This window comes from Miniopterus natalensis, chromosome 12, assembly GCF_054644295.1.
Source record: "Miniopterus natalensis isolate mMinNat1 chromosome 12, mMinNat1.hap1, whole genome shotgun sequence".
NCBI classification, from domain to species: domain Eukaryota; kingdom Metazoa; phylum Chordata; class Mammalia; order Chiroptera; family Miniopteridae; genus Miniopterus; species Miniopterus natalensis.
This window is the reverse complement of record NC_142092.1, coordinates 19013679-19030870: the sequence shown is the minus strand read 5'-3', so window position 1 is coordinate 19030870 and position 17192 is coordinate 19013679. Positions and strand designations below refer to the sequence as shown.

Genomic DNA, 17192 nt, shown 5'->3' with positions numbered 1-17192 from the left:
AAATATTTTATCAATAGCCACTGTTCATGCAAGGGACACATGTAACTGTATGAAAACCAAAAACCACCCTTCTTATCCTCTCAACACATCAAATTGTACTAATAGGAGTTTCCTCACTCTACAAGTATTCCAGAGTTGAGTTCATAATAGACTGTATGTTGTACAAGATAAGAGAAATGAGGGAAATATTTATTTCCCTTAGAACAGCATTGGCGAAAGGTTACTAAATTGAATCACAAATGTTTACAACACTTGACTGAAATTCTTATCACTGTTTTCCCAGGAAACCAGAAGCCTGGCCCCACAGGTTTCTGCATTCCTACTATCCCCTCCCTCAGCCCATAGCACAGCATCAGCATGCTGAGGGATCAGAACATTCCAGCACCACCAGTCTTCACTGCCCACAGCACCAGGGAAGGGAGATAAAGCAGATTTCCAGGTGCCTTGGAGGTGAGCGCCCTCCCTAAATACAGTTGACCCTTGAACAGCGCAAGGGTTAGGGGTGCCACACCTTCCCCCCACCCCTGCACAGCTGAATATCCATGTACAACTTTTGACTTCCCCAAAACTTAACTACACTCCCTCCATATCTGCACAAATTTGGATCCAGGACTCCCTGTGGATACCCAAATCCACACAATCAGCCCTCTGCATATGCGGAGTCCCAATTGCAGATTGAAAATACCATTTTTGATCTGCAGCTGGTTGATACGAAGGGCCGACTGTATATTCATTGACAAATATCTGCATAGAAGTGAAGCGGTGCGATTCAAACCCATGTTGCTGAAGCAACTGTACTTTTTCTGCAGGCGGCATTAGCCCAGTTCTGACAGTGTGGGGCTGTCATGGCCACTAGGTGCTATCACATGAGTCCAGGACAAGCTAGGCCTTGAGGCTTCTGGAAAGGGTTGTGCTAGAGAGCATTTCTCACCTGCTGCAGAATGTGTCTTTCCCTCAACGTCATTAACCTTCTGTGAAGCTCTACCAGTTCATCTAGGTATGCCTGAAAGAGAAGAGCATGCCCCAAAGAACAAGCACATTAGGGAGCAGTTCAAAAAGCAGAGAATAAATCAGTAAGACCACACAAACAGTGGTGCAGGTTCCTATTCTACCCCCACCCAGGCTGCATGGACTCGGTGCCCAAGGACTTTGTAGACCAAGTCTCTCTTGGCCAACTATGACCTTTATCAAGCCAGCTTTTTAAAAAGGAGCAATTCTTGTACTTATTTTCTCTCAACAAGATTCAAGTGAACAGCCTTACCTACTGCCAACAGTGCCTCTATAGAGAGAAGGGGGACTCAGCGATAAATTGTGAGTTATCAAATCTACTTTCCTTTTTAAAAATTCTTCTATCTTAGAAGCTTTAAAACTAAGAGAAAAAGTCTAAGTTTGAACATGGAGGTATCCATGCACATTACCAATTATGGCAGGGCAATTTTTTAAAATTAAAATAAAAAAGCCTTCTGGTTATCTAACAAATCCAACATTGCTAGTGAATAGCAGGTGAAAGAACAAAAGAATGTCTTATGAAGAATAGAGATTACTATCCAATTTAGCATGTAGTTTGTTAAGAGCTCCCTGAAAAGGCAGAGGTGACCTCTCCTTCCATATGATCAGACCCATGCGTCTCTGCTAGCATAGCCGCATGGGTGCTCCTACCACCATCTGCCATGAGGCAAAGGGCTGTGAAGCATCAGCCCGCCTGCCCTGTTAGGACCCTGCTCACAGCAGATCAACCCCCAGAAGGTCGTGCAGTAGGATTTCAGATGCATGATGCGCACTTGGGGAAAGCGCACTGTGCTGGGGTCAGATGTCCTGCTCACCTATGTCTGAGCTTCCTTCACCCTCTACCTCCACCACAACTCTCTCACCTCCCACTTCAATGTGCCTGAAATCCTTGGGCAATGTAGGCATCAGGACAAATGGTAGCACAAGGCCAAGCTTAACAATGGAGATATGAGGAAGACTTGGAAAATAAGCTATTCTGGGGGAGGGACAGCGGGGAGGCGGGCAAAGGGGGGGATGGGGGATATTTGCAATAGTGTCAACAATAAAAAATTTAAATAAAAAAATAATTTAATGCTTTTATAATAATAAAAATTTTGAAAAACAAACTGTTCTGAGGCACTTCTGATGGAGACAATGGAAGGAGACCCAGCAAGGATGATCGAGGGAAACACAAAGAAACAGAGGACAGGTCAGTGCTGCGGCACTCAGAATGACGGACTGGAAACCTACCTTGTCACATTCGCCATTCTTTATTTGCTTATCTGATTTGCTTTGCTTTATTGGACTTTTCACTTCAAGAATCTAGGGATCCAAGAGAACACTGTTAAATTTGATTTCAAGCAGTTTGTAGCTAACCAGCCACCCGAACAAAGGCACTTATGGATGAAATGTCACAGGATAACATCGTTTTCCAAATAGCAGTTCTCCTCTATACATTTTCTTTCTTCTCTTCTAACCTCACTTTTTCTTGGAAAATGAATTACCTATACCTAAAATGCTGAGTCAGGGCAGTAGAAAAACAAATTTTTAAGTTGACACTAAGGAAATTGAGCTAAGCTTCCAAGGCTGCTGCTTTGTGACAACACTCTCACACATATGTGCAGCAGCTGAGTTCTACTGGATTTTAGTTCCCTTTGGAAGAATTTTTTCTTATTCATTCTGCTGTTTCAGCATTTCTACCAGTGCTCAGGACACTAGAGATGATTCAACGAAATTTCAAACGCTTCTTTTAGTACCTGACTTTCAGATTCTTAAAATGACTCATATAGCCCTGGCCAGGTGGCTCAGCTGGTTGGAGCATAGCCCTGTGAACCAAAAGGCGGCGGGTTCCAACCCTGGTCAGGGCACACACCTAGGTCTGGGGGTTCAATCCCCGGTCTGGGCATATACGGGAGGTAACAGATTGATGTTTCTCTGTGTGTCTCAAACACACACACACTCTCTCTCTCTCTCTCTCTCTCTGTCTCTCTCTCTCTCTAAACATATCCTAGGGGGAGAATTAAAAAAAAAATTACTCATATCCACAAACTTGATGCTGCTTTGAAAATAAAGATGGTCACTAGAGACACTGGTTGTTCCCAACTTGGGATCCTCCAATTCAAGAAATAAAAAGCCAAGACCATCTCAGAACTATCTTCTGTGTTTCAAGAAATGGTCTATTTACCCATGATAAAATGCCAGGTGCCCCTCCTTTTAATTGAGCCAATTACGGCTTAGGTTATGAACAGTGGTTTTGCATACTCTTCATAAGCTTCCCTGGGGAGTGAGGTTTCTAATTAATATTAAGAAAAACCAAATTATTATTTAATAAATACAGTTGACTTCTTAGAATCTGCAAATTGAAAATTATGAAGAAAATATTTTTAAATGACCCTTGCTTAAAATGGCTGAAAACCACTGAACTTATTGTTGAATACTTACAAATGCATATAAACATAAAAAGCAAAGTAGTTTGTCTTTTTCATTATAACCCCATTATCAAGTAAGCTGTTATAATATAAAACTAATATTAAGGAGGAAATGCCAAATAAAGCATATTTAAGAAGTTTCATATTCCTATTGCTCTTCTCTTTACCCATTCTCTGCTTTCACACACACACACACACACACACTCTCTCTCTCACACACACACACACACAACCATAGTTCTGTTCAAAGATCTACCATATTCCATAACACAAAGAAAATTTTTAAAATGAGTCCACTTTTAATTTGTAGTGGAAAGAGCCCTGACTGGGCTCAGAAACCTGGTCCTAGCTCTATCATTTAACATTCTGGGGCTTCAAAAGAATGAGATGACAGAGGAAAACATGACAATGTCCAGCTACCCATTCAGCTGTAAAATTTTATACTACTAAACATTTTACCTTTTGAGGATAGGACCATGACATTCTAGAAAGGTATATATTTCCTTTGCATTTAGAAAAATGTGTGGGTAAGAAGTGAGCTTCTTTCTAACAGAGTCTTTCCTAAGAATTACCTTTATTCATTTTTAACGCTAAGATAACCAGATGGCCAGTTTGACCGAGCTAACTTAAAATACAGTACTCTTGGCAATACAAGGAAATTACTTAGTAGCAGAAGCAAGCTGGTCATTTTTTAACATGGTCCACTGTAACGGAAACCAAACACTCCACTATATTCAGAATTTCCTTCTCTCTATTGTTGGAAATGAGACCTCAGGGGAAAACTCGGCACTCAGAGACCTAAGAGTAAGTAGGTCAGTAGATGGCACTCCTCGCCCAGTCAGATACAGTGCTGGGCAAACCTGAGACAATCTGAGATTTCAGGCCAGAGAAAGAAACAGTGCCTGCCTGCTTGCCTTATGCATTAGAAAACTGAATTTTGTTGCCATATCCCACCCTACCCACTCCCCTCCATCCCCAACTTACTGCACTTCAGGGTTCAGAGTGACTGAGAAATTCTATATTTGCAATGGAACTTTGCTAACTAGGCTTAGAGAGTCAGTTCTACCACCTTCTCTTCAAAGCAAAAAATAGACAGGACATTGTGCGGTGCTTAAGTCCAACCCTACACATTCTGTAAGTGCTACGGCACGGAAGGCCAAACTACATTGAAATCCTAGTTTCTTTCTTCTGAAGCTGCAGTGGCAGGAACAAAAGCTCCGGGTGTCAGTGATCCGCCTCAAGTTACTGAGTGGCTGCCCAGAGAGGGCTCAGTTAATCTTCCTCCTTTGATCTCTCCCTACTCCAAAATAAACAGCTTTGTCAAAACCTCATTCTGAGAGAGCTGAGCCATGCTGTAGACAATTGTTTTATTTATGATCATTTCTTATCTTTGAGGAAACGACTCCAGAATATAAAAGTACAGCACCTTGTCTTCCACCGGCTTATTTCAAACCAGTTTAACTGGATAGACTCTTTAATTTCATTCAGTGTGCCTTGCAGGCTGATAGGTGATTTATGATATTCTGAATATTAACTCAGGTCCAATGGATCACTTTCTTCCTTCAAGGCCCCTCTCTCCTCCTGCCCTCCATACTTTCAGCCAAAAAGGATCTGGAATTTTGAATTTGTTTGAAATTCACATAAGGAAGTTTTAAAGGGAGGAAAAAAACCCCACACAAAACATCTCTGGTTAAAACAGCACAGCATTCACTGTTTCTCCCTATTAAGTTGTACTGAGGGAAACAGCCACCCAGACTGCAGACACATCATTTATACACAGGGCAGTCTCTGAAAACAGAACTCGGATTAGCGGCACTTCTACCCTTAATCTGAGGATATGGCTTGAGAATTAAAATTTCAAGATTATTATTTTTTCTGTATCCCTTTGTGAGGACTGACAACTCAATTATTCAGCAGATGGATTCTCTACTGATAGGTCTTTCATGCTAATGATCACTAGTTGCTCCTAACAATACTCAGGTTAATGACTTGCTTTGTTGACATGGGGCTATCTCTCTGTTCACTTTTTTCCCCCCCAATAATTAACTGAGTCAAAATGTTTGACTCAGTTAGCACTTTCCCTCTTCCCTAGTCCCTGGAAGATTTGAGACAAGGTAAGGAAAACTCAGCTTTGCCTGGTAATTTACAGAAACTCGAAATATCATTATCAACATGCAGACAGAGAACAGACAAGTGGGATGAAAGAAGGAAACTCGGTCTTCCTATTTCAGTTAGGCCTTCCCAGAATGTTTTCATCTGTTTTATTTGATGTGAAACCTCAGTTAATCACACACTCACACTCACATATAAGGCTAAAAATACATTCCAGGGTGAAATTTACAGACTTTAGATTTCTAAGAATTTTTTACTACTTCACTTCTTTGGTGTCAAGAGCTAAGGAAGACAAGTAAGAAGTCCCACGGACACCGATGGAAAGGCACAGCATCACAACTGTCCCAGTGCCCGTGATCTGAGGGGTTAAGAAAGCAATACCATGCCAAGTTTGAAAACCTTCTCTTGCTCTCAGTTCCAAGACACAGCTCCAAGGAGGGAGGCGCTCTTGCGGTACGTGTGTTTTCTACCCTGACTAGCTAAAAGTGAAAGCATCTGGACTTTCTTATTATGCTCATAGCGCAGGGAGAAAGTGACATATGACTGAGCATTCCTGACACATTGATGATTCACACGTGTGAAGCTACATTTGTTGAATAAACATATGCCAAGGAGCCAGTGGTATGCTATTTAATCAGATAAAGTACTTTACCCTCTCCAGGTAAATGATTCTATTCATTTTTGTTCTTGTTTTGCTAGACAAGTTAAAAAAAAAAAGAAAAAAGTCTGATGAGGAATTTGGACCTTTCCCTGAAGCCAGACTCAGCTCAAGTGCTGCCCATCCAGGTAGGGTGTAGGGGCAGCTATTAGGTTTGAAAGGCAAGAGAGGGGCTTGTTGGAGCTGCATTTATTCAGCAAGCACAGTCTAAACCCTGCCTGGGAAAGAGGCTAAAGGAGCCTCCCGAGGGGCAGGTAGGCACCCCCTAATGCCCTTCGCCCCTGGCACTGCAGCCACAGCCTGTGAAGCAGCCTAACTCTACTGCACCGGGCTCTGGAAGCTAAGTTTAAGCTGCATATAAAAATATATTCAAGGTTCAAATCCTACTCTTTTGCCAGCTCATACTGAAGCACAAAAATTTACAAAAGAATTCCAGGTCCTCCAGTTAGCCAGCCCAGGGCTCGTCTCAACCGGTTGGCGATGATGGCGATGCCTTGAGCCTTCACTTCCCCCTGAAATGCTGCACTTGTGGGGCTGGGCCGCCATGCCAGGGGTGAAAGCTGGCTCGGCCCCGGGCATGGCCGGCACTGGAGATGGGGAAATGCTGAAGTACAGGGGGTTAGGATAAAGAAGAATTCACCACTCCTTGAACAGCTAGTCTGTAGCAGATGATGAGGCAGGGCTTGTACTCATATGTGGGACACAAGGAAACAGCAGCTGAACTGGAACTGGTAAGATAAAGAACACTCATATTCCTACCTAATAATGAGGGCTTTAAGATAGAGATAAACATTATAAATGAGGAATTTTAAATTTTAGGAGCTCTTTGCTTATGCTTTATACAAAATTTGAAAAGAAAAAGTCTTCAGCTAGAAAATTACATTTTCCTAGTAAAACAAAGATCCAAATTCAAGGGCCAGGCCGTTTAAAACTGTAGGACATCTGTGAAAGAGAATAATCTTAGAAAAACACAGTTCTTTTATTTTCAAATTAATAATATTCATACAGTAAGTTGGATTAAGCAATTATTGCAGAGGTCACCGAGAACCTAAACAAAGAGACAAGGATGAGCTTCGGTAATAAGAGTATCAACTCAATGCACAATGAGGCTTTTACAATATTCACGATATTTGAAAACAGTTTATTTTAGTAAGTATTTAAAATATCCCAATCCTAACCATTTGTTTAAGGAAAGCTCTTCATCATAGCTTTCAAAGTCCTGCCTAGACTTTATCCAAACAACTATATTCTGAGTTAACTATCAAATTAATAAGTTTTCCTTTAGCTCTATTGTAACAACAATGTAATGGCCATTATTTACTCTGCATTTTATTAACAATTCCCTACATTCCCAAGTGGTGATCCTCTTTCCCTGGATAAGCACACAGAGGCAAGCACATACAATAATAAACCTCTGCCGTCAACTGAGTGCCAAGCAGGGATACAAGCACCTATAATAATAAACCTCTGCCATCAACTGAGCAGCAGGCAGGGATGGGCACTGCCTCATGCTCTTCACATGTATCATTTATCCTCTCGCTAATACCCAGCAAGGTAGGTATTAATACCCATGTACAGATGAGGAAAGTGAGGATAGGCAGTTAAAGCTAGTTTCCCACCAGCAAATTACTGTCAGTTAGTAAAAGCAAAGAACCAGGCTTTATACTAGCCCCAAAGGTCTTACTGTCCTAATCCACTAAGTTGCCTACTTACTGCCAAGGGGAAAAATATATACAAATCAAGAGTAAATGCGCAACACTTTTTGTCACCATCCCTTCTTACATCTATTTAGCTCATCCAATGGAACATACTTTCCATGGCAATAGAAGTTTATAAAACCCTAACTACATGTTTATTTCTAAGGCTGTACATTACCATTTATCTGAGATCAAGAGGGATTTGCTTAAAATTAAGGGGTAAAAAGTTTGAATGCTTTGTAAAATGGTCACATGTAGTTCTGCGGTCTCAAGCAGTGCAAACCCAGAGATTTACCTGGTTGTTGTTGGTTTTTAATAAGGGTGGCGGGGGTTCATGATGTAGGGGCGAAGAAGCAGAACTGCTTTCACTGTCGCTGCCATCGCTTAAGCTAACTCTGAAAAGAAACAGAGAGACGTCATGTGCATCACTCCAGACCATTCTCCTATCTATGAAAACAGCGCAGAGTGTGTGGTATGTAACCACTCTAAGCATTGAAAACTGCTTTAATTTATACAACTGCTAACACATACTGACACTTACTTTGTATCTGGGTCTGTGTTGTGTGTTGCCTGCCTGCTATTTCTCATTTAATAATCCCTATTTCACAGATGAGGAAACTGAGACTAGGAGAGACTAGGTCATTCACGTAGGGTCACAGAAGTAAACGTGGTTCTTCTAGGATTCAAACCCAAGCAATGTAACCCAAAGCCGGTGCCCAGCCACTAAATTTAACTGCCTCATGTATTCATGTATCTCCCTGCTCCAGCTCCACCCACCTACTATCATCAAGCATGTCACCCAACCTTGCAGAAGGTCAGCTAAATTAGACAATTTTTAAGTTACAACCTTTTATTTCCCTTCCCCCCTGCCTCTTTGCTACGGGTGAAAATTTTACAAATATGGCTAAATTCAGCTTCTGGAGTGAAGCAACGGCTAAGAATGTGGACAAGAGCCCCGCACAACTGACAGCTCAGGGGACACCTGAGATGGGATGTGTGAAGCTCGTCATGCTAGAACCGCCACCTATCATTTCTACTGTGTGATTCAAGGCTGTCCCTAGGCCTGAACACTGATCCAGTTCACTGGGAATATACTACAGCAGTTTGCAATAACTGCTTTAGAAAGATACAATGATATCTTTCAACAACTAAAGACAATAAAAATATCACCCACTTCCCTATTTTTTCTCTTTTCAGAACAAAACGAAATTTTCTTCTAGCCAAAGTAGGAGGTATTTCTTTATTCTATGCTGCTGAATGTATGTATGTCCTCCCTCAGAAATGCCCTTCAGCATGTGCTCCCTCGCTTGGGTTATGTAGCAACCTAATAGAATATTCTTCTCAGAAACACAAAACGCTTTAGAAAGCCAGATAGTTTTTCTCTCACTCTGAATAGGCAATCACATTCTAGCTCTATAATATATTCAGATAGACAAGATACAAGATAGGAAATGAAAAGGATACTGGGACATCCTTTTAGTAAAAACTGATGGAACTTGTTTTTCTTAAGTAAATTACATTAATGAAGTGTTCAGTTGAAGCGCTGCTTTAAAATGCTTCTTGACTGAAGTGGAAGGCTGAGTATTTAAACTGATTAAACAGTTGAGACTTCACAAGTGCAGTGAAGATCAAGTGTTACACTGGTGCTGCTGTGCTAACAGCACATGGCAGGCAGGGGAAAAAGAAGAGCATCTCCAACAATGTGTATCACATCGGACAACTCGCAAATGTGTACGATCGGACCCACACTGACTCAGAGGATGGGACAGTAAGCGGGTGGGCTGCAGCTAATCAGAATATCTACCTCTTCTAAATAACGATAACTTGGGTAACTGTCTATACAGGTCAAGCATTTTGCATCAGCTAAAATTGAGAGCAGCCAGTGGTCAGGATTTTGATTGTTATAAACACACTCCTCACCTCCAAGTTTCAGTCCACTTTTAGCTCTTTTTGCCCTAGCAGTTTCCTTCTTGTCAGATTAAAGACTCCTGAAGGGAAGTGTTATAAGGCCATGGCCATAAGGTTCCTTATTTTTCTCCTATTTAAAATGCATAGAGACAGGTGAGTTTGGGAGATAAGGTGGAGAAGAGGTATTGAGCATGGCCATAAGGAGAAACTGAGGGATCTGATAGGACATACATGCTGAGGAGTCTCTTCCAAAAGGGCACTAAGAAATTACCAACCAGGAAACATGGTCTGTCCAGTTTGGGCTCAGATCGCATTCCTTTTAGCAATTTTAGGGCCTTCTAAATCATAATGAATAATGGGAAAAGATGTAATGCAATATATTATAAATGTAATTGGATTTTAAGTTCAAGTAGTTTCATATTTTTTTTCTACTCAAAACACATTAAAGTAAGCATGCCTATTTGTTTTCCTCATGATAAAGAAATAAAATCCTCAAGGCAATTTCAAGCTGACTATTAATTATAAGTGACATGAATTACCATCTTATAATGTGGAATTATGCCTCACAGCATTAAAGCTACTTAAGGAACCTAATTGTCAGCACACTTAAAAGGAATTTATTTTCTGGAAAACACACAGGTGATCCTAGTTTTAATTAGGTCACACACATAATTCACTGAAGCCAATTATGTATTTCTAACTACAAACAGCAAACACATTTCCTCAAATTCTGAGACTCCCTACAGCAATGGATCTACACAAACTCTTCAAATGAAAACAGAGTTCATTTCAGCAACCAGGCCTGCCACCTTGTCGTATACTTTCAAGAACAAGGACTTCTAATAGGACTTTTTCCCTATAAACTTTGTAGAGGAAAAACCTCTCCTTACTGATAAAAGGGATAAAGTTCTCTGCAGAGGTGAGTGCAAGCATGCCAAGGGGCCCCAGCTTAAAACAAATGTGGCCATTTACTGCCCTGTTTTGGTGTTTCACACCTTGGCTGTAGTTGCACTAGTAGCTCTAGTAAAAAGGTGTGATTCTATCACAGGGAACCCTTTTCCTTCCAAGACACTCACCTGCGACTTCGGCTGCCTCCTCTATTTACAGGTCTCTCCATTTCGGAGTCATTGTCATTATCCTCTGCCTCATCTGATTCCTCCTCATTGTCATCGGAATGCAGATCTTTCATTATAGACCTTAAAGGACCTGAATAATGAAAGTGAACCACAGGCAATCAAACATACTATTTCAAACACTCTTAGCCATATTAGACACAGGGGAATGTTCACCAGCACTGAACACTGGTAAAAATAACCATCATCACATATATTTCCACAATTTACAAGACAAATTTAGTAGTTTCTGGAATGAAACCTCCACCAAAACACTACTGTTTTCATAATAGATGCTATTCAAAATGTTCACTAGAAAAACTATTTCCTAGGAATTGTTTTCTATGTATTTTTCTTCCCTAAAAAAAAAGTCCCCTAAAAGAAACAGAAAGATCTATTAGTAAATTGAATGTTTTGTTAGGTTAATCCATGTATTGAAAAGTTGAGACTAATAAATCACCGTGGTTGTAACTTGTTCTTGGCAATGCTGCCTTTGTGTGGTAGTTTTTGATCTATTAAGGTTTAGCTGTTCCTTTTATTTCAAGGTCAATTTCAGGTCAAGCAAGCATTTCAGTCAAGTTCAGATTATAAAGTATTTCAATTCCAGGGCATAATGTCCTATCTTTGATCTTCATATTGATCTCGGACACAAGGTCTAGTTACAACAATTTTGTACAGCCAATTTTTAATTTAACTTTTAAAGAAATTCTTGGCAAAATACCAGCATATATTTACATAAATAAGACCATGTAATAAATCAGGTGCCCAGAAAATTCAAGAGAGTATTCAGCATTAGATGGAAGAAAAAAAAATCAAGTCATAACTGATTGTATTCCAGAGTAGAACAAAACAAAAAAAGAAACCCTCAGAAAAACACATTAGTGTAGCTTATTTTCACTTTACTGCCCTAATGAAATGAAAACAAGATAGATACTTTTAATCTTAACTGAAGAGATTGTAAAGACAATGAAGAAAGTGAGAGAGGCACTTTCATTCTGGATTAGGCAAATCCTAAAGTCTAATCTAATAGGAATATCTGAGCTATCACTAACTCAGTTCTAAAGTAAGTACTGACTCGGCAATCTCACATTCTTCAAAGCCCACATTTCTCTGCTTTTGTCCTGGGTTTATACCTTTGGAAGTCAGTGGAACAAGAAGTCTGAATAGCCTCAATGATCAGTGTCTTTTCTTTTTTCCTGGAAGCTTAGCCTTAGCCCAAACACATACAACAATTTAATCCCTTTCAAAACACACAAGACCATCAGGAATTCAGTGTGGTCAATGAAAGAGGCAATGTGCAACATGATGCTTAAAAACAAATTATTCCTCGATATTACTCCACTTTTCATGTTTCCATTTTTAAAAAAGGACCCCATAGTTGAAGATTTTTCACACACAAAAGTGAAAATTATTCAGTTAATTTTCTGGTTTAAATTTCTTTTAAAAATTTCCTAAAATTTAAATTTCTGAATTTGAATATATATTCAGACAACAAATTAACACTTGTCAAAGAAAAAGCTTTATTAATCTGTAGAAAAATAAACAAGTAAAATGAAAGATGTCCAGGAGGGAAAGTAAAAACCTCTTTCTCTAGTCAAAGTCTCTCAGGTCCAGCTTTTGCTATAGTATTTCCTTTGGGAACTCCCTGGAATGGGCTGTGTCTATAATCTTTTTGTAAAATGGGACTCTGATGGCAGGGACTGGAGAAAGGGGAATTTCTGGAGGCTGGCCTCATACATCAGAACAATACTCAAGTGCATTCCTAGGGGAAATAAATACAACTACATAAAAGCCAAGTTATCATTCAAATAATAAAGCAGTAAAAAATAGACCATAAATCAACTCATTAAGACGTTTTCTGAGAAAAATGTCTCATAATTTGCCTGGGAGATGTTGATACCTTGTTGCCTTGTCTGGGACGGTGTGAAGCTGGAGCTGGAGCTGGAGCTGGAGCTGGCAGGACTGGGTTGTTCAGACTTTAAAGAAGAGAAAGGCATCATCAATATATTTATGGAACACTACATCTCTAGAATTAAAAACAATATTGTTGCTCAAAAATATTTTGCTCTGCAAAAACAGCCTGACACTGCACAAGAAAAGTGATAACACACTGCACTATGTCAAATGCACTGACACAGGAGAGTCAGGTGTCCTTTTCATTTTACCCACCATATTTTTGCTAGATGCAGAAACAACCATGTAAACTCAAGGAGAAAGAGATAAACCCCTGGGTTTTCCATGAGGAAGGAACCTGGCTTTGATTTCACTCCTATGCTTACTGCTTCCCAGATCTTTCTAAAAGATACCTTGATTACACTTTCTGCAATGTTTGATTGACTCAACTGGTTAAAACATAGTGGTAATGAGGCCAAGGTCATTAGTTCAATCACATTATGAGCCAGTTAATTTCACTCTGGTCCAAGGCCATGACCCAACCCTAACCCCATTCATCCACAGTTCACAAACGGAGGCCAATGTTCACAGGAGACCTGGCCAAGTCCCACAAATGAGTCGGGGAAAATGTTGCCACTACTTAAAAAACAAACAAACAAACAAACAAAACCCTTTAATTCCACACAGTCCATTGATGCAGGAAAGCACATCATATACACACCCATTCTCTCACTCTCGTGAATTCTCCTAACCCTTTAATGAATAGAACAAGTGCCGGAGGCTACTTGGCCTGCCCGACTAACTCACAGTTCTCTTCCTTCACTCCCACTGAAAATACAGATCACCTCTGTGCTGATCGGATATGCTGCAGCACTGTGCTACTTCTGATGTGTGTCATTTCTCTCCAGTAGACTGCCAGCGCTTGAAAAACTGGGGGTGAAGGGCCTGTCCTGTGCTTCTTGTTAACCCCTCCTACCTAGCATAAGGTATTGCATACATACAGCAAGCACCCTGTATTTGCGACTGAAGGCAGCACGTTGGGCCCTCTGTTCCACCATCTGCCAGTTTTTGAGACTTTATAGTAGGTAGAGATGGGAAGAGTAAATACATGTTCAGAATTATGCAAAGAATCTGATCATACTATTAACACACTTAAAACATGTATATTTAAGGCCAAATTTATTTTTAAAAACTTAATAAGGTAATAAATTTGATTGTAAGTGTGGGCTACTTCTATCCCATTTCTAGCGCACTTATAGTCTCAACTACATCCTCAGGTTACTGAAGCAGTATTTGAGGTCTTCTCGTGGACAGGATACATCTTTCTACCTTGCTCAATAGGTGACCAAGTTTATCAGGGCCACATAGAGGACAAATTAGGAACACAATGAGAAGCCACTAAGTGAGGATGGAAATCTCAGTTCTGTTTATATTGCAGTTTCTTGCCACTGATTTTTTTCATCACCCCTCCCGGCACTGAACCCCCACCCCCTCCTCTCCAAGCAACTCCAAGCTCAGACTGGAACACAAGGAAGCACTTTCAGGCATTCCTAATGCACACTTCACATCCTCAGGCTGGATGGGAAAACAGGTGTCAGCAATCTACCACTCATTCTGCAGGAAAAGAGCCAGACAGGATCTCTAATGAGCAGCAGGCGGCCCACCAACCCTTCACCACGGCAAGATTTACTTGATATTTGCAGTACAATGTCCTGCATGTTGCCGTTTGCAGCCACAAAGAAGAGCTGGTTTACCAATGCACACGCCTGTGTGAGGCACTCTTCATTTCTGTTGAGTGGCTCTTCCACTGGGAGGCACAGCAGTGAGGTACACAACTGAAAGGGCGTTCAGTTAGCATTTATGGGCAATGCCCAGCTGCAAAACATTTCTCCCATGGTCTGCACAGTACTCCTTTTCCTCTCCAACTTGCTCTTTTCAGCCATGAAAAGTGTCTGCAAACAGTATTATTCTGATAGCTCTGGAAACCATTTGGGAGCTAAGAAAGAGGTTTCCTTAGAGTGAGTGGGGAGAGCTCTGATTCCCGATCTTGTCTGAACAGTACATGTAGCACTGGACTTCAAGGAGCCATTCTGCCAGAGCTGTTTGCTAGGAATGACATTAATTAGGATAGCAAGAGAGGATGGTGGCCATCTCTCCAACTACCCCACACTAAACTTGATCCATCTGTCTCGAGCATCATGCCAATGCCAGAACCAGACCTGCAGGCAGCCTTCTTTTAGCTTCTTACCCATCAACAAGGTTAATAATTTCACAGTTGCTAACCATTAGAAAATTGACAAAGAGTCAAAAACATAACACGATAGGAGAAAAAGGCTTTTTACTCAACATTTTCCATTAACACTCTGCCTCATCCACAAAGCACTTGAGGAGGTTTACAACAGAAGACACATTAAACAATGAGACTAAGTAGAAAGCATAATGCAGCAGAAGTGGAAAGACAGGAATGAAATGCTGAATGGTAGGGACTTGAGAAATTTTGGAGCTGAGGAGACCGTTGGGGGAAGACGAGATTCTCACTTTCATGGGCATTAGATCACCTGCAGGACTTGCTGCAAAGCCTGCTGAGCCCTGCCCCGGAGCTTCGAATTTAAAAGTCTGGGATAGGGATCAGAACCTGGAGTTCTTACAAGTTCCCAGGTGATGCTGATGCTGATGCTGCTGTTCTGCAGACCAACCAGACCTGAGAGAACACTGACCAGGACCAAGATTCACAGCCATGGATGGAATCAGGTGGAGGGATTGTATACACTAGGACATTCTGATTCAACAAGTTTGGTGTGGGGGTCCAGGCATGTTTATATTTTAAAAGCTCAACAAATGATATTAATGAAATTCCAGGTTGAATACCACTGATACTCGGTTAATCACTGCTTGTTTTCTAAATGCAAAACAATTTTTCTTTAAATAAATCTTAAATTTAAGATGTCATAAGAGAAGAAAGCATGAGAAAAATTGGAGACATTGATTTATCCAGAGATAGTATCCCTGAATACTCTTCAAGGTGTTTTGTAAGAAAGCACCCAGAAAGAACACGGCCACCACTCAATAAAAACATTTATAAAGTATGTACAATTGTGTTCTGGTGAACAGACTTCAAACTAACCTAAGAGATCAGGATAGAATTCAACTAAATGTTAACTGCTCAAAAAGCCATTCAGCTACTAGATGAGGTTGACACAGTCTTACATTTGATCAGTCCAACAAAACAGAGCTGCAGCTCACTTTAAGTGAAGTCCGTGTTTTATTTTGTAAAAAGTCAGATTTACCCTCTAAAACACAAATTAAGGATGACTATATAAACTAGGAAAGATTATTTGCTTTACAAAAAATATTCATATTACCAGGGCTAGATTAAGATCTTTACAGGCCTTAAGGATTGAAAAGATTATGGTTTCCTCTTTTCCCTATGCATGTATGTGCCAGAAGCTAAGTGTAGGGGATTTCAGTGAGGTTCTGATTTTTCCCCTAAATTGATACTTGCTTTTGAAATATCAAAATTCTTCCCACTAAAAAACTGTCTTGTATCTTCTTGCTGATGCCCTAAGCACATGCTTAGCTGACCTACTGAGTAATCAAACACTAGACATGAAGTTTCTTTAAACGGTGTGCTCCAGTGACAAAAATATGGGCTTAAGAATCTCAAATTCTATTGCTCACTAGCATGTTTGGGGGAGGACTGCTTAGCATCTGTTTCCTCACAGAGTGGGGGCAGTGGCCCTCATGTAGACGAAGTGTTAAATTGATAAAACAAAGCCAAAACTCCTAGCCCACTGCTGTTATAATAGCTCATCAACATTTGGTTGCTACTCTTATTTACAATAGATCAAACTCCTCTGTGGCCTAAAACAAGATATATCTTTACTACCAAAACAATGGGCCTACCAAGATTTGCAATGCAATCTTCAGCATTAAGTGGCTATGCAAAATCATTTCGTAAAGGATTTTCTACGGAGGATTACTTTTGTCCAAGACAAGTAAAAAAACCACATGTTTACAACTCCTAGAAGTTAAGTGCTTCAAAAGAGAACACCTGTCAAGGTAGGTCACAGGAGAAGGCTTGTAAAACCTGGCACTGTTCCTTACACTGGAAGCAGACTTCCTCCTTAGGTAATCAGAGGACAGAAGCCGTTTCATCTTTTCTAATAAGCAACTAGACTTATAAACAGAATTTCAGCGTGATCTTTAAAACAACCTTTAAAAAGGGGGAGAGGGAATAATACACACCTTTCATCAGAGGAAAGAGGAGAATGCAGTATAACAAGTAAAACAGAAATTAGTTTAGACACATTGCTCCATGTTCCCCCCCATAAAATATATACCTAGTTTAGGGGGGAAAAAATAGAATAAATATCTTTTCTTTGCACAAATATCCAGA

General features: G+C 40.4%; 1 protein-coding gene across 1 annotated transcript in view; it reads right to left on the bottom strand.

The window, feature by feature from the left end:
- The window catches only part of MLLT3 (MLLT3 super elongation complex subunit), a 231890-nt gene that overhangs the window by 7870 nt on the left and 206828 nt on the right, over positions 1-17192 (bottom strand). Inside the window, exons 6-10 of the mRNA XM_016205491.2 lie at positions 12804-12879; positions 10868-10997; positions 8179-8278; positions 2239-2310; positions 932-1003 (exon numbers count right to left, since the gene is read on the bottom strand). Of these exons, the coding sequence (XP_016060977.1) occupies positions 932-1003; positions 2239-2310; positions 8179-8278; positions 10868-10997; positions 12804-12879 (450 nt within the window). The remainder of the gene's footprint in view (positions 1-931; positions 1004-2238; positions 2311-8178; positions 8279-10867; positions 10998-12803; positions 12880-17192) is intronic.